Genomic DNA, 16,866 nt, shown 5'->3' with positions numbered 1-16,866 from the left:
TTCCTGCTTCACTTAAAATGGAAGCCCCCCCCCCAATTTAATAACTAAAAGAGTAGAGTAGAGTAGAGTAGAGTAGAGTAGACAAGACAATGGAAAGGAATGGAATGGAATGGAATAGAATAGAATAGAATAGAATAGAATAGACAGAGCCTGGAGGCAGAGACAAGAGAGGAATTAGCCTGGAGTCAATATATTGTCACAAGCGGGAGTTCCGGTTCCGGCGGCGGCGGCAACGGGCAGCTCCTTGCCCGCTCCGGCTCCCCGGTGGGCTTCCCCACTCCTTGGGGGGCACAGGACACCCCGCAGAGGGGTCCTGCCGGAGGGGCGGCATCGCGGAGGACTCCTGCAGCGGCGGCGGCCGGCGGGAGGTCTCTCACGCGCCCAAGGCACCGGGGAGCAAGCTCGGAGGGCGCTTCGCGTTCCTGCGCCTCGCGCCTCGCTATAAGCCGACTGGAGAATGCAACAATAGAAGGAAGCAGCTGCAGTGCGGTGAGGTTGCTTCTCTCTTCATTCCCTATTCTGCACGAAGAATTATTCAGCTTTTTTAAAATAACTTTCGGAGCATTTTGGAGGCGCGGCTGGAGGGAGGGGGGTTTCCCCCCCCCCCTTGGACAAGCGGCGAGGAACAATTTTGCTCTCAGCCCCCGGGGAAGGAGGAGGGGGGAGAGCCAACGAATGAAGCCTCACCCAGGCTGAGATGATTTTCTTTTCAATTTAATTCTACATATTACTGTGATTTGAGGACTTTTGGAACTTTTAAAAACTTTGTTATGCCTCTGTGCCCAAAACTGGCAGGGCAAAATGGCACACTTCCGTTGTCTTTATGAACTGTGAAACCTGACTCCACCTTTAAAATTCAGGCTTCCGGTCTTTGTCTCCGTGTCTCCCAGAGGAATCTCTTGTGGATTGGTATTTTTTAAACTTTCTAGGGGAAACTTTTTATCTATTGCCAGACTTATTAGAGAGATTCTCTTCTGCCTGGTTCTTCTGCTCCCGAAACTCACCTGGCTACCCTTCTTTTCTAACTGTTTATCTTATATATGGACTGAACTTTTAACGTTATAAAGGATGGCATCCAAAAGACCACCTCCTGGAAAACCTGGCTTTGCCACTTCTGCTCCAACATCCGCAACATCCAGTCCAGCCACACAGCCAAAGATAACAGAACTGATGCAACCTAAGACTACAGAGATGGACTTTCAACAAATGCTTCAACAAATTTTACAGGGCCAGGAGGAAATCAAGAAACAGCTAAGGGAAATGAAAGATGAAATTAAAGAAAATCAAGCCCAAATATATAAGAACTCACAAAGACTGAATCTTGTGGAAGGGGGGGTGGAGGAGGTGAGGGGGGGGTGGAAGCTGTGCAGAAAGGGAACAAAGATCTTGACATCCAACAGATGAAAATAGAATTTGAGAGAATGTCCTATTACCTTAGATTTCAAAATGTTATAGAAGAAGATGGGGAAAACATAAGGAACATCATGACAAACATCCTGGCTGACTACACACACAAAGAAAAACAACAGATGGGGTGGGATATAGATCTGGTTTATAGAGTGAACTCAGCTTATGCTAGAACACACAATGTACCCAGGGAGGTTCACATTAAATTTCTTAGAAAAAGCACAAGAGATGAAATTCTGGGTGTACAAAGGGGGCAAGCATTGACATACCATGATATGGAGATAACCATTCTGAAGCAGATCCCTAAGAAGATTAGAGAAAAAAGGAAGAATTATTCGCAATTAGCGAATAAATTATACCAGAAAGGGGTGTGGTTTAGATGGTTGATGCCTGAAGGTATGCTGATATTCTGGGAGGAGACAAGAATCAGAATCAATTCACCCATAGAGGCGCAGGCCTTTATGGAAAAAAACAAAACACTCCTAGAAAAAACACGAGACACTACAACGGACACGCAGGACACGGGAGGGGCCAGAGCTCTGCCAGTGGAGGGAGATGGGGCAATAGCAAGAAGACTCAGATCACAAAAATAAACAAGAAAATCATATTATTATAAACTGACAGAAAGTGATAATGGAATTATATCTGGATTTTATACTGTAATGTCTAATCTGATTGAATTTAGTAATAGAACTATTATGCTGATTGTAATCAATTATATACCAATGCATTATATATAAATGTATACTATGAGTATGGAGGGAGGGGCGCCTGTCACATTTTGCAACTGCCAAAATTTGTATACCTGTCCATTTACCCTTTTCCCTATAAATGTTGAAAAACCAATAAAATTTTTATTATAAAGAATATATTGTCACAAGCAATCCATGTCTAACACACACACACACACACACACACGAATTCCACTGACTCTTATCTTGTGCCAATTTATTGCTGAACACTAGCAGGTCAAATTCATGTGTACAGGCATGAGCAATACATCTTCTTAACTGGAACTTAACATGTGTGGCAGTGGTGGGTTACGACCGGTAGAGCCCGGGTACTCTTCCGGTACGGTGCTCCGGTGGGCCCACCTGCCTGTCCGCGCTCCTTACTGGTATTTGAGGTTTTTGGGGCTTCCGCTCATGCACACAGAGCATATGGCGCCTCTGATGAGCAGCTGGAGCATCACAGAGGTGTTGCAGGTGGTAAGTACACTGTGTGCGTTCATGTGGTGGATGCCTGGCCCCGTTGCACCGTTCCGGTTGCACCGGGATCCCAAACCCACCACTGATGTGTGGTCCTGATTCTTAGTACCTGATAACAGAACAGAACAAACAGAACAGAGCAGAATGCTCATGGGACACTAACCTTGAAAGTCAGAAGCTGAGCAAATCCAGGCAAGGCTTAAGAGATCCTGTCTGAGAACAGGAGTTTTGCTACTCCATCTAGGTAATCTACTGTAATACAGAGCAATGCTCTGATTGAGTGTGGAGCTTCCTCTTATTTTTCCTATATTGGTGATACAGTGGCAACCAAAAGGAGTTCTCGTTCCATATACTTCAGGTCTTTTTCTTAGGCTGGAGGGGTGTTTTTAAAAGTGTAAATAAATGTTTAAAGCCTTGTGCAGCTCAAATACAAGCTTCACAGTGTCACCATTGAACTAGGCATTGCTTTAGTCTTCCCTCCCTTTCAGTCACTTGGTCCAGCTTGAAGGCTGAGAGAAATGCTTAAGGAATCAAAAGGTATTGACCAATATTCATTAAAGTGGTGCCTTTCTTGCGGGCTTAGACCTTCGCTTTAGCAGGCCCTAAGAAAGGTCTATTTTCCCAAACTGAGTGCCATCCAGATAGTATCTTTAGGGAGATCAACTGGGAGAAACTTCTGAAGGTTGTTTTAAATTGGGCTTAGATAAATCTGGAGTGAGCAAAAGTCTCTTAAATTGAAGGTGGTGGAAGGAGAGGCACCACAAACACCTTTCCCGTTCTTTTCTGAACCTGACACAACACTAACACTCTTAAAGGTCAAATGTATCATATTTTCCTCTATTTTTAAAATTCCAAACTGCCTTGCATTTGCAAACAGTCCATTCCGTTCGGAAATCCAATAGTGATTTAATCAAATCACTGAATCAAATTAAATTTCCACATCAGATGGCTGAATCAAATTCGTCATGTCGCTTTGTGCACATACAAAAATACCTTTTCCCTGGTTCAATCCGCTTTCCAAATAGAATGAAATCAGTTTAGGAGGGCTCACTTTTAAAAAAAAAAAATCCAAAGACGACCAATTTAGAAATCAAATCACCATGACTGTGAAATCTGCATCCGAATAACTAAATTGAAATGGATCTGATCTGTTTCCCAACCCTCTCCTGCGATGGAGGAAAAGTAGCGATAAAGATTTGGAGAGAGAAAAATTAAAGAGAGGATATAATTGCTGAATGGAATGTATGCTGTGCATTAAAATGGGGAGGGGTTTTTATATCCGTCTATGTCAGGGGTATCAACCTCAAGGCCTGCAGGCCACATTTAGCCCACGGGATGCTTAGATCTGGCCCATGGGGCTGCCCTGGAAACAGCAAAGGACTGGCCTGTGTTGCCTATGCCAGAGAAAACAATCTTCCCAGGCTCCATTTTCAGCTGCAACAGCCTCCTGCAGTCCTCTGCCAATGAAAACGGAGCTCTGCAAGCTCTGTTTTCGCTGGCAGAGGCTGCAGGAGGATGTTGCAGCTGAAAATGAGTGACGTCAAGCTGACATGAGTGATGATGAGCTGGCCATGCCCACCCGGCCACACACACCCGCCCCACCCCCCCTGAGGTCAAACACAACCCTGATACGGCCCTCCATGAAATCGAGTTTGACACCCCTGGTCTATGTCTATTCTCTAGGTAAAGCTTCATAGACTGGATTTGAGAGGCTAAAAATCAGCTTGCAGTAATGAGCTGGCCATAAAGGACACTGGGACAGATTCCCACAATCCCCTTGAATTTTCCAGGTCCTGTTGTCCTCTTTGGTCTGCTCCTCTTCACTTACAGCCAAGAATGCTGAGATGCCAGAGATAGAAGAGGACAAAACTGACTTTTGTCCCATAGTGTCCAGGCCAACTTTTGACTAAGATGCTTTTAATCTCGAACTGTGCTATTATTAGCAAAACACCTTGCCAGGGTGAAAGAAAATGAGCAGAGTCAGTCTCTCTTAGCCAAAGCACTGTCAGGTTAGAGATGTAACAAAATGATGAGAAGAGAAGCAGCAAGAGGGAAAATTACAGATACAGTTTACAGAAGGAAATAGATGCTCCTCACCACTGCGATAAGGGTGGTGCATAAGCAGGATAAGCAGGGATGCCAGGTTTTAGAAAATCTCTGGAAGAAAGCAATCGATTCTGAGATGTGATTTAGTGACGAGATAGAGTAGTCCAAAATCCAGAATCAGTTTCCTTGAATTTTGCTTAGTAACTTTAATTCTGAGCTTAATTTACTGCAATAGTGTGAGTATATTCTAAGGTGGCAAGGGAACAGGGTGATGCAAGGAAATTCCTTGGGGGAAGACAGACTAGGAAGAAGGATGCTAAATTGTCAACTGTTCAAAAGAGAAACAGTCCTTTCCTTCCCTTCCCTTCTTTCTCCTCTCCTCTCCTCTCCTTCTTTTGCTCTGAATGGCAGCACTATTTGCAGAAATGCAAACAATTATTATGATTTTTGTCAATTCATAGTGATAAATGCAATTATTGCATTTCTTCATCATAATTGCTCTTCTTTCCCCAAGAAAGCTTCCCTGCAAAGAAGGCTAGAGTGACAGATAATGACCAGCATTTTCCTAGCACAATATTGGCACTGGTCTTCTTAACTGAATTCCAGGAGTCTGCTCTCCTGTATCTACCCTATACAGGTAATCCTCGATTTATGAGCAGAATTAAGCCCAAAAGTTCTGTTGCTAAGCAAGACAATAGTTAAGTGAGTTTTGCCCAATTTTACTACCTTTCTTGCCGCAATTGTTAAGTGAATTACTGCAGTTGTTAAGTTAGTAACACAGTTGTTAAGTGAATCTGGCTTCCCCATTGACTTTGGCTTTTCAGATGGTCTCAGGTGATTACATGATCCTGGTGACATTGCAACCATCATAAATACAAGCTAATTGCCAAATGTCTGAATTTTGATCATGTGACCACAGGGGTGCTGCAACGATCCTAAATGTGAAAAGCAATCATAAGTCACCTTTTAAAGTGCAGCTGTAACTTCAAATAGTAATTAAATGAATGGTTTTAAGTCGAGGACTACCTGTATTGATAGTTATTCTAACCACATGATTTTTGAGAAGTATGGCATCAGAGGTTCATTCAAAACTCAAAATGTAAATGCTCATTTAAAAGTTTGTAACCCAAAATGCAGAAGTGACCACTTCATCATAGACCAAAGATCCTTTTGAGATATTCTAAGAGTAAGAAAACAAAATTTCAGTGGTGTGGCTTCCTTACAGATGTTTAAAGTGAAGTGCAAAATTGTACCTGCCAGAATCCTATCTCATATAGAAATGCATTTAAAGCTTTACTCAGTATACCTTAGACAGGCGCTGAGAAGCAAAAGTTCCTTTTCCTTGAATACAGTGCTATATCTTGCTGTTTCCTTTGCCAAAGGATAATGATGATGATGACGACAACAACAACAATAATATTTGTTGAGTTTTTGGCGGCTCTTTCAAGAATTATTAAAAGTCATATTGATATATTTGCCTCCCTTGAAAATATATTTCCTGCAGCCTTTTCTCAAATGAAATCTACATTCAGAAAACACCATGCAATATTTACCAGGAGATCATATGTCAGTCAGAGTGCTCCCTCCACATACATATACCCTCTGCAATCAATGCTAGCAAATAATATACATTGGGGGAAAGTATTTTAAGCCTGTCCTCTCAGTGATCAATGTGCAGTGATGCCGGGTCAATAGTAGAATATTAACCAGTATTTCTCCTATGATTTTAATGTAATACAGTCATAGGGCACCTGCGTTGCCCAGTATATATAGGCTCTTTGTTTTGATCTACTGCAGCAGAAGACAGGAGTCCAGTGTCACCCTATAGACCAACAAATTTAATATTGTTGCATAAATAGGTTATGTAATAGTGAATACATTAACCCTAAAGGTGCCAGAAGATTCTGCTGTTTTTTGCAAAGAGAAGATATAGAATGAGATGGCTGCTGTTCTCCCCAACAACCTCAAAGCCAAGGTCATGGTCATTAATTCTGATTACATTTGTTTCTGCTCTCTTACAGTTTATGATTGATTTTTCTATTCATTATTTTATTTAACTGCTTTCAGCTGAATATTTTAATAGAACAAAATCATTTTAAAAGGATGTATGCCCTCCATAATTGATTGCAATTTGTATATCTTTTGTATCATCCAAAAATCAGATCTGATTCTTTCTCCCCTGTTATTAACACGTGGTGAGCACCCCTAGGAGCCTGTAAAGAATTCACTTGTTCCCTTCTAGTGGGGGTTACCAGAGGTTGTTGACCCTGTTTCCAAGGAAACTGATATGACATGCATTTATTTTGTTGGACAAAATTCTACTTGTGTTTGAGTAGGCAAGTTAGTCCTATAAGAGTTTATCAGTTTACCTATTTGTTATTCTGGACAGAGCTATTATATGTAAACAGTTTAAATATAACTTTCCAACAAATCGTATATCCACTTTATAGTTGAGCCTCTAACTTTCCTTTCATTGGATCGTTGCTGTGCCTACTATCATTATTACTATTCCAGTTATTATTGATCCTATGATTATTTCTATATAGCCATTGCTGAATATACAAAGTATTTAATACAGTATATCTTTTCTATTCCAATGTGGAAAAATGAAAATAACACACTGTCAAGTGGATTGTACGCCCATGGGATATCCCAGCTGCTGCAAAGATCAAGTACTTTAAATGGTTTCTTTAATAGATAAAAGTAAGATTTCTTTAAAAAAATTAATTAAACTTATTTAAACATTAAAAAACAAAAAACAATACTGTTATGGACGTGCTATAATGAGTGGAAATTTGTGTTGTTGTTTTTTAAAGGAAGATTTCTTAATGCCTACCTTAATTTTCAGAGACAATATACCTCTGACTGACTTCATCATAACAAGGGATGATTTTCTGCCTCCAGAATCATATGTAAAAAAAAACCTCCCTGTGTCATCCGTATGGTCATTCTCATGGCCAAAGGGGATAAACAGCCAATTAATTGGACTAAGCATTGAGATTCTGGTGGGTGTAAGAATAGCAGTTTGTTCATTTATCTGTTGTAGGGAAGGATGATCCCCAAATGATTTACAGAGGTAAGATACTTTGCCACTATAAAGGCATCCTCTCTTCCTATGGGCTCTGATTATCGAGTCTACTTGCAGCATGGTGGGGAGCAGACTTTAAACCATCTCACCACAATCTAGGCTCAGGAATTCTGGGTTTTGTGATTCCCAAAGGGAATGGGAAGGCTGCCCTTATATGTTGCTTTAGAACTGTGACATGCTACGTCCATATATCAATATGTTTATCAAGGAGCTTAGTTCTTGATTTGGCTACTCAAATAGTAGAATGGTTTTTGCCTTGCCTAAGATAAAATAACCTTAGAACATTGTGCCAGGGGAAACAGTGGCATATGTTATTTTCCTAGCTTCCCCTCCTTCTATTACTATGTTTACTAGAGAGAGTTATTTCCTGTAACAGTAAAACTCAGGCTCATCCCATGAAATGAAATTGATGGGCAAGAGATTTGGGACAGAGAGATTGCTGCTAAGCAAATAAATTTAAAGGGGACAGAATAAATTCATAGCTGATAAACCACGACCCCTAGATAGAAAATCTCAGATTTTATGACAGTATTTCTTTACATGCTGATTCCTGGAAGACAAATGGAAGAGGCCTATAACTTTCACCTCCTATCCATGGCCTTGTTTTCACTTATTTAAACAATTTATTTACTTATTTCATTTTCATTATCATAATATAAAATACAAATGAAAACAAAGATAATAAGGAAATGGGAAAGGAAAAAAAAGGAGGAAAGAGAAGTGTGGAGTAAGGGGAACAAAAGAAGACAGAAAATGCATTAATTTCCTTTTTTTTTCAGTGTAGCAGAATAAAAATAATCAAAATACAGCCTTAACTTTTTGCTTTTATATACTTTGTGTATACTAGAGATTTCAATAGCAATACATTCTTATTCTTATACATCGCAAGCAATTTGATAGTTTGTGAAGTCAAAAATTCTCCTTGTTGAAATAAGTCTATGATGCCACGATGAGCCAGAGCTATAGAGCCAAAACAACTCTAAACTTTTAATAGTAGAATTGACAAATGAAACCCAGTTTATATAATTGATAAAATCAAAAACATTACTGATTGGCCTACTTCTAAAAACAAATAATAAATTACACATTGGACTACAAAATCAGTCTCTTTTGGACATAAATAAGGGAATGGCTGATGTTTGGTTTTTTTTCACTGACAGGATTACTGAACAGTACAAGCAAATTCAATATGAGAGAGGAATCTATGTACAAACCTGTATCCTCTAAACTTTTTCTAAAGCATCCCTCTTAAAATAAGAATGAACAGTGCAATATAGAAATATGGTATTAACACAAAATACCACAATAGATTTCAAAGCAATTTCAGCAATAATTAAGCAGGGAATTTTCTATAATTTATACGTGTAATATCATATGATATGATATTACACATATAAATTATGGATGCAGAATAGATAATAAATCATGGAGGAAATGTGAGCATGAATACTGTATTAGCCACTTGTCTGAATATCTTGGAATCAATAGTAAACAGAAAACTGGCTGAAAGGTCTTTTTCAGTACCCTGGACAGTTCCTTTGCCTTGTCAATAACTTGCTGTACAGTACAATCTATGTTTTTTGCCTGTGCTTGGAGGACCACTGGTGGTCCTTGAAGATACTGCAGGTGGTCCCGGGTTTCAACCACTACACTTTCCCAAGTGCTACCAAAATTTGAAAGATATTTTTGGTTCAACCAGTGTTTTTGGTTGAAAACTTGTAAAATACTGGCATTTTCATTTAATTTTTTTGCAAGAGATTAGTGTCCTCACTTGAAATTTCACGATATTTCAGATAGCAGAATAACTTTCTCCTGAAAGTTGGATATCTTGCAAAATATTGATCATATTAATTTTAAAAATATATTTAATTTTGAAGTTCCATGGGCACCATCAAGAAGTCACATACATGTAAAGCAGTTCACATAAAGGAAATAGTCGGGAATCACTATCTCCATGCTGTTATACTGGGTACAGTGTTTGGTCTTTCCTAGTAGAGGTTGATTTGAGAGGAAGAAAAAATAATCATTTGTATGGGAGAAAGGAAGGAAGACTGAAAACTGGTGTTTTATTCCTTGATAGTAGCAGCCCCCTTGGGCCAGAGCCTTGTTTCTCTGAAATCCTATGAAGAAAATGTTCACCCTCAAGAGAGAAGCAGGAGATAATGAGACACAGATACCTTATTTACGTTAGGTGTTTTGTGTTTATATGCTCTTTTTGAAGACAAGAAGACAGCACTGGAAGTCAAACATTTGATTGCTCAAATATCCCATCCCCTCTTTCTGACCATAGTCTCAAAATGTTGCAGATTATATATTTGGAATGAATTACATAAAGGCAATTAATAAACAGAGTAGAATTGAGTTGAGTCTTGGAAATTCTTGAACTTTAGAAGAGGTATTTAGAAACCATAATTATAGGGTTACTTGTTGAATCTAGATATGTTACACTAATTGCATTTACTACTTATGAATCATTTAGTATGATCACCATACATCTTAAAGCCTATATATGCTTATATTATACCTACCAACTCACCCTCTATGATACTCTTACCTCCACATATGAAGATTTATTCACAACATTGACTGATTTGGTTGGTTCTTGATCCAGGTTTAAATCCACTACTCACTCAGAGATGTCATGTGTTTGTGTTGGATACAGAGCACTTGGGAAACATACTCACACATACTGAGAATTTGAAAATTTTAAACATCTCCATGTTCCAAAGCACTTTTTAAAATTAGAATATGAAGTATTATAGAGCCCTAAAGTAAATTTACCAATTTCATGCGGGTTCCTTAAAAATTAGGAGTCTACTTTCTTTTTTGGCTGAAACTCACAGATTTATATGAAAACTGTAGGCTTTGTTTGCCTTTCATATTCAAACATGAGACCTGTTTCTTTTCATTGGAGATTAATTGACATTACAGTCTGAACTCTGCAGATATCTCATTTTTTTCTCCAAACATTATGTACATTTACCAGTTAGATCTAGAAATAAGCACTTATTTCCCCTCTTTGAATTGAATATAAGACAATTCCTGTTATCAATTTATCAGTTTTGCTCTATAATAAAACCCTGATGTGAGATAGTTTGTGCATATGTGAGTGTGCATGTGTTTGGGTGTGTTACCTATTACATTCTTATATCTTTTAAATGGTATGTTACAAAGAATATTGAGGAATTTCTTTTTCTTGCTTGATTCAAATGCTTGAAGCTTTGATTTATTAACCTGGTAAATTTGTATCCCACTTTTATCAATATATTTAAAAAGACAATGGAAGGGTTGGATAATATGCAAAATAGTTTATATTTAATCCCTTGATTCCAAACTCTGCTTGTAGTTAAATAACAACCTTGCTTTTTTTTTAATCTTGCTGTCTTTTATAGTATATCAACATGTATTCAGACCCTTGGGCTCTGCAGGCTGTTCCTGGGAAAATAGCATTTTAAAGAATATCAACAAATTAAATCTGATTAACCAGGAAAGGTTAAGGAAACTGGAGAGACAGCAACGTATTTTAAATTACACATCATACTACACTATGCTATATTTTAATTGTAGTTCTTGACTGAGGCACATTGATTAAGCCATAAAATGTTGATTGGCAAACATTAATGTTTGAGTTCATACAACAGGCTGGCTTAAATTTAAATATGATATATTGGGGCTTAGTGGAAGGGTGCAAACCCCATGGACCACCAACACCCTTTTTTGCAGATCTCTGGATTCCCCAAAAAACATTTAGGAAAAGAAAAGGAAGATAAAGTCTTAGTGATATTTAAAGGCACCTATTACGCTTCTTTAAACTCTTCACATGAAGAAAGACACACATGTCCTGGCCAAGCTTATTTGGGGGAATTAGCCCTTAAGTCTAGTGTAGCTGTTGTGCTGATGGAAGTTATACATTCCTGATTTATTTCTATGTGCCATTGCAGACATTGGTTGACCTGAGAGCTTCAGGCTTTGCTGACATGAATGAATGCCAGGAGCTTGACTACAACTGTTGCTTTTCTAACAGGTTTCCTTTGGGCAGCAGGAACACTTTTTGTGCCAAGCTCTAAGAAGGCCTTCGTCTCTGATTCTTCCATGGCTTGGCCCCCTGGCTGGCTGGCCTCTAGAAAACCTTGTGGCCCCACCCCTGAGGCTCTATAGAATGAATCCAGGAGACAGCCAGGACTGAGCAGGTAAGCAAGAAGAATTTGCAACCAGGAAACAGTGGGGATGGGCATTTTTTGCATAGATGATATTTTCTTTCTGGCCAATGTATGCCTTTCTCTGTTCCCCTCCTCACAGGTTTTTCCTTCGGTCTACCAGACTAACCTAGCTCAAGTCTACTCTTCATCCCCCACACCTCTGCCCAGTGTACCCAGCTGGGCTGCGGCTCACTTCCAACATGGGAGACATGGCCAACAGCTCTGTGGATTTTTATCCCAAAAACCAGCGGCAAGAAATGAACCATGCAGGTGGTTTTGGATGCACCCTGTCGGAGCTGCGCTCCCTTATGGAGTTGCGTGGGGCTGAAGCTCTCCAGAAAGTCCAGGAGACCTACACAGATGTCAACGGGCTCTGCAGGAGACTCAAGACTTCCCCCACTGAAGGTACCAGATAAATGACTTGGGCAGGCTCATAATCAGTGGGATCATCAGGTCAGAACTTGGGAGCAAGACCCAAAGACATAGGGAGCAGAATAAATAGGTGCTTCCCTAGGACCCACTGCAGATGAAAGCAAGGAAAAGCATGCATAATCCTTATCATCTAAGGGATATCAGTGGCATGAAATAAAGGAAAGTAAAATGCATTATTATATAACAAGAATTGCCAGAGGATTGCACATTTTAAGGAATGCAAAGAAATAACTTTTATCATCTTAAGTGGGTCCTTTGAAAAATGTTTAAATCCAATTTCTTTTTCATGTACACCACTTTCAATAATGTCAAATTGTTCTAGTTGTTGTTATTTAAGGATGCTTCGATCTCTCTTTATACCTGTAGTCTCAATATCACAATGGAAACTTGCTAAAATGTAGCCATTCCTTTCTTTTAAAAGGCTTATATTACAACTGTTCTATGACTTATAACCCACCATCTCAAAGTCAATTACACATATCTTAAGAGTGCTATATAGTGTAACCCATTAACCCTCTAAGAACTAGCACTAATAATCTAGCCTGTCCCTAAATAATCTACTATTATTCCAAGAATTAAAACATTACTTTCTTAACAAATTAATCAGACCTACTGATTTTAGTGGCAATATTTATTTAGGAGTATATATACCTGCATTGATGTTGAGGCACTACCGAAACCCCTTTCAAAACAAAGTCAAAGAGAAAGCTGTGTTCCCCGTCAAAACAGCCATTGGATTGGCTACCCAAACAGGAAGTCAAAATGATTGGGGGACACATGCTATGCATGCAGAGAGGCCTCTTCCTTTGATAGCACCTGGTATCATCAAGTTGGATCACCTCAACCCTTTAACTTTGAGGCATCAAAGTGGAATTGCTTGATTTTCCAAATGAAGGCACCATCTCAAATTACAATGCTATGGAGGTCTAGACCAATGTGACATATTTGTTACAGAAAAGCCATTTCATGCAGACATAAGAATTAGAATTTTTAAAAAGCAAGGTTCTCTTTACCTCACCTAGAGTATGCTTCCTAGGGTACATAAGACTATATCAATATCAGTATCTATCTATCTATCTATCTATCTATCTATCTATCTATCTATCTATCATCAATCAATCAATCAATCTACCTACCTACCCACTCACCCACCCACCCACCCACCCACCCACCCATCCATCCACCCATCCATCCATTCATCATCTATCTTCTGTCATCTATCATCTATTTATCTATCATCTATCTACCCATTCATCCATCAATTATCTATCTATCTATCTATCTATCTATCTATCTATCTATCTATCTATCTATCTATCTCTATCTATCTATCTATCTATCTTTCTATCTATCTATCATTTATCTATCTATCATTTATCTATCTATCTACCCTGTTTCCCTGAAAATAAGACCTCTCCGGATAATAAGCCCCCCCTCCCAAAAAAATACTGCAGCACAGCAGCAGCCATGAGGTGACCACGCTCGTCGCCTCCTGCACTTCAAAAATAATAAGACCTCCCTGAAAATAAGGCCAAAAGAAACATGGTATCTATCGATCTATCTATCGATCTATCGATCTATCGATCTATCTATCTATCATCTATCTATCTATCTATCTATCTATCTATCATCTATCTATCTATCTATCTATCTATCTATCTATCATCTATCTATCTATCTATCTATCTATCTATCATTATCTATCTATCATCTATCTATCTATCTGCTTAATTGACTAGAATTAATTATATTTTCAGTAATTGCTTGCTTAGCATCCTTAAAATATCCGGTCCTGGCACCTGACACAGAAATATAATTAAATCACTTATTCCCAAGTGGCCTAGGGCGAACTTCGTCATGATAGTTAGTGTCTGCCTAGATCATTTATTTGTCATCATTTCTATCAACAGCCTCTAGAGACTTGAGTGGGAGGGTGAACATGATTAAAAGGAAGCAGTTTGAAACTTCTGAATATGTGTGAAGGGTGTGATTACGTATTGCCTAAATCTGACAAGTGTTTTGTGCAATCCTGTGCTGGAATAAAATAACCAGAGTGCTATATATGTGAGGTAGCTGCATATCTGTGTTATGAGCCTTTGTAAGAGAAAGGAACAAAGCCATGTAATTTTCCTTCTATCCAAAGCTACAGGGATAGACCAAAGGAGCAAGTCCAATAACCTGTCTATCCTCTATACTTTCCCAATAGTTTTCATTTAGATCAAGGGTGGGCAATCCACAGCCCTCTGTGTCCTTTTTTCCCAGTCTCCAAAGCCCACCCCCACTTGAGATTATCCTACCAAAGTCTGACAGCAATCACAGATAACAGCAGAGAGCACAATTTTGCACAGGATTCCATTTTCTTACTTCTTTTTAAAAGCCCTCCAAGTGGGAGCTGATCTAAATCAAGTGCCAATCTCCCTAGTGATGACATTGCACCGTTCCCATTCCCTCAGAGTCCTCAATTATCCATTAAACACCAGAGTGCCTCTCCAAGACTTAGAGGGCTGGCCACAACTCATTTGGACCATGTCCCCCTAGAGCAATGTTTCTCAACCTTGACGACGTTAAGTCCTGTGGACTTCAACTCCCAGAATCCCCCAGCCAGCTGGCTGGGGAATTCTGGGAGTTGAAGTCCACAGGACTTAACATCGCCAAGGTTGAGAAACACTGCCCTAGAATTTTATTTTCTTGTTGTAATCAGATTACTTGGGGAAAACTCCAAATCGCTTGAAAAAGTGGCACTCTTGGCGAAGCGTGCCATCTCACCACTTGAGTAATAATAGTAACAACCACAAAAGTGACTATAGTGTTACAAGACTTTTCTAAGGAAGCTCTTTGGTGGGAGGTTCAAGGTAAACTAAAAGATGCCCTTCTGCCCCCGGAACGTGGTTGCACGGTGGAATCCACCCACCAGAAAAGTTGTAGAGCTTGTCTCCAGATTGGATAACTTTAAAAGTCATATTGGAGGAAATTCAGGCTACAAGTAACTATTTTTTCATTATTGCTATATGTGAGTTCCAGCATGACAGGCAAGGGGCTGTGGGGCACAAGAGACTGGGTTCCAATGACTTTATGCTCGGCATAGAGATTGACTAGAAGCATTTGGTTGGTCACTATGTTCCAACGTATTGTTATTATATCTGGGCTGCAGAAACATGGAAGACTGCTCTATGGCAGCAAAGAACTAGAGGTTTTTCTAACATCTTAATGAAAGTCTGCATTTTTGCAGCTCAAATGTGATAATCCAAACTTGGTCGTATGGATGTAAAAATGTGACTTATTACAGGAAGTTTCTTGCATTCCTGACTGGGAAAATATTCTCTTCTGATGTGAGGTAATGTTAAAGCAAAAGAAAAGGGCAGAATCCATGACTAACTGTGCAATTCTATGCATATTTGCTCATAAGAACACTCTTCTATATTCAATTCTAGTTAGTACGTTTAGGGGCTTAAAGGAACTGAAGGAAAGATTTACCAAGATAGTCCAATTTCACACTATTGTGAATAGAGTAGTGGAGACAGATCAATCTATATTAACCTAAATCTCTTGGCTTTGATTCCCTTGACATGGCAAGAATTATGCTGCCTGACTGGATTGTATACAGACTAAAGCTTGAAAAATTCAGAAAGCCTTGATTTAGTGACCCATGGAAGATAGACGGCTTAACTATTCTGGAGGTGGTTTGACCCAGTGCTTTACGTTCTTCCCTGATGGTTGGACAAAACAGCTCCTTTTCCTTCGCTTCAGTTCATCCCCAGGGAAAAGTAACAAACCGACACAGAGGTTTTGGCTTTAGGCTGCCCTACTGGATCTCCAGGGCCTTTTAAATATTCCATTTCATGGGGCTCTGATACCTCTGATGCATTCACCCATTTCAAGCCCCATCCAGTTGTGGCTCTTCCTCAGGTGACTAGAGCAAGAAAAGAAAATTGCATTTCTAAGCAGTGGTGAATAACCATGACAGTCCTTGAAGTTCCAAGAAACTGCAACATAATTTTCTCAGCAGGGGCGAAAAAGTGTCTAAGGTTTCTCTTAAACCTAACATTGCATGGACACCCAGGGAAAATGAATTCTAATTCCCTCCATGAAACAAAACTCTTAGCCTGCTCATTTCTGTAGGTTCCCTAGTCACATAATCAAGGTTGTCATCAAGCTGAATAAACAGAACTGGTCTATTATATGGTTGTGTATGAAACACCTGTTCTGTAGCTCAATTGCCTAAAAATTGCCCACTGGTTTTTTTAAGCCTAAGTATCACAAGGGCAGAGATTGTAGGAGTTCTGAGATATAGATTTTAGGCATTCTTGATGCAATTCATGGCAACTTGTTTAAGGGTGGTAGAGTCAACCCTTTCTCCTTGGCTTTACTTTCTTTAGCTGTTTTCCAAAAGGGTTTTGAATTTTTCTTCTCCTGGTAATGGCAGTGATACATCACATGTCCAAATTTCTTGCTCAAGGGTGGAAGGGAAAACGAAACTATTTACAAA

The 16,866-nt window shown here is 39.4% G+C and overlaps 1 protein-coding gene across 5 annotated transcripts in view; it reads left to right on the top strand.

Annotated features, from left to right (window-relative positions):
* ATP2B3 (ATPase plasma membrane Ca2+ transporting 3) overlaps nucleotides 1-16,866 on the top strand; it is a 133,219-nt gene that overhangs the window by 37,379 nt on the left and 78,974 nt on the right. For all 5 annotated transcript variants that reach the window (XM_081934683.1, XM_081934679.1, XM_081934680.1 and 2 more), the window contains exons 2-3: nucleotides 11,774-11,939; nucleotides 12,049-12,353. In XM_081934683.1, the coding sequence (XP_081790809.1) occupies nucleotides 12,149-12,353 (205 nt within the window). In that variant the 5' untranslated portion in view covers nucleotides 11,774-11,939; nucleotides 12,049-12,148. The remainder of the gene's footprint in view (nucleotides 1-11,773; nucleotides 11,940-12,048; nucleotides 12,354-16,866) is intronic.

This window comes from Natrix helvetica (assembly GCF_964273705.1).
Source record: "Natrix helvetica genome assembly, chromosome: 1".
NCBI classification, from domain to species: Eukaryota; Metazoa; Chordata; class Lepidosauria; order Squamata; family Natricidae; genus Natrix; species Natrix helvetica.
The sequence above is the reverse complement of the archived record's forward strand: the minus strand, read 5'-3'. Positions and strand labels throughout refer to the sequence as shown.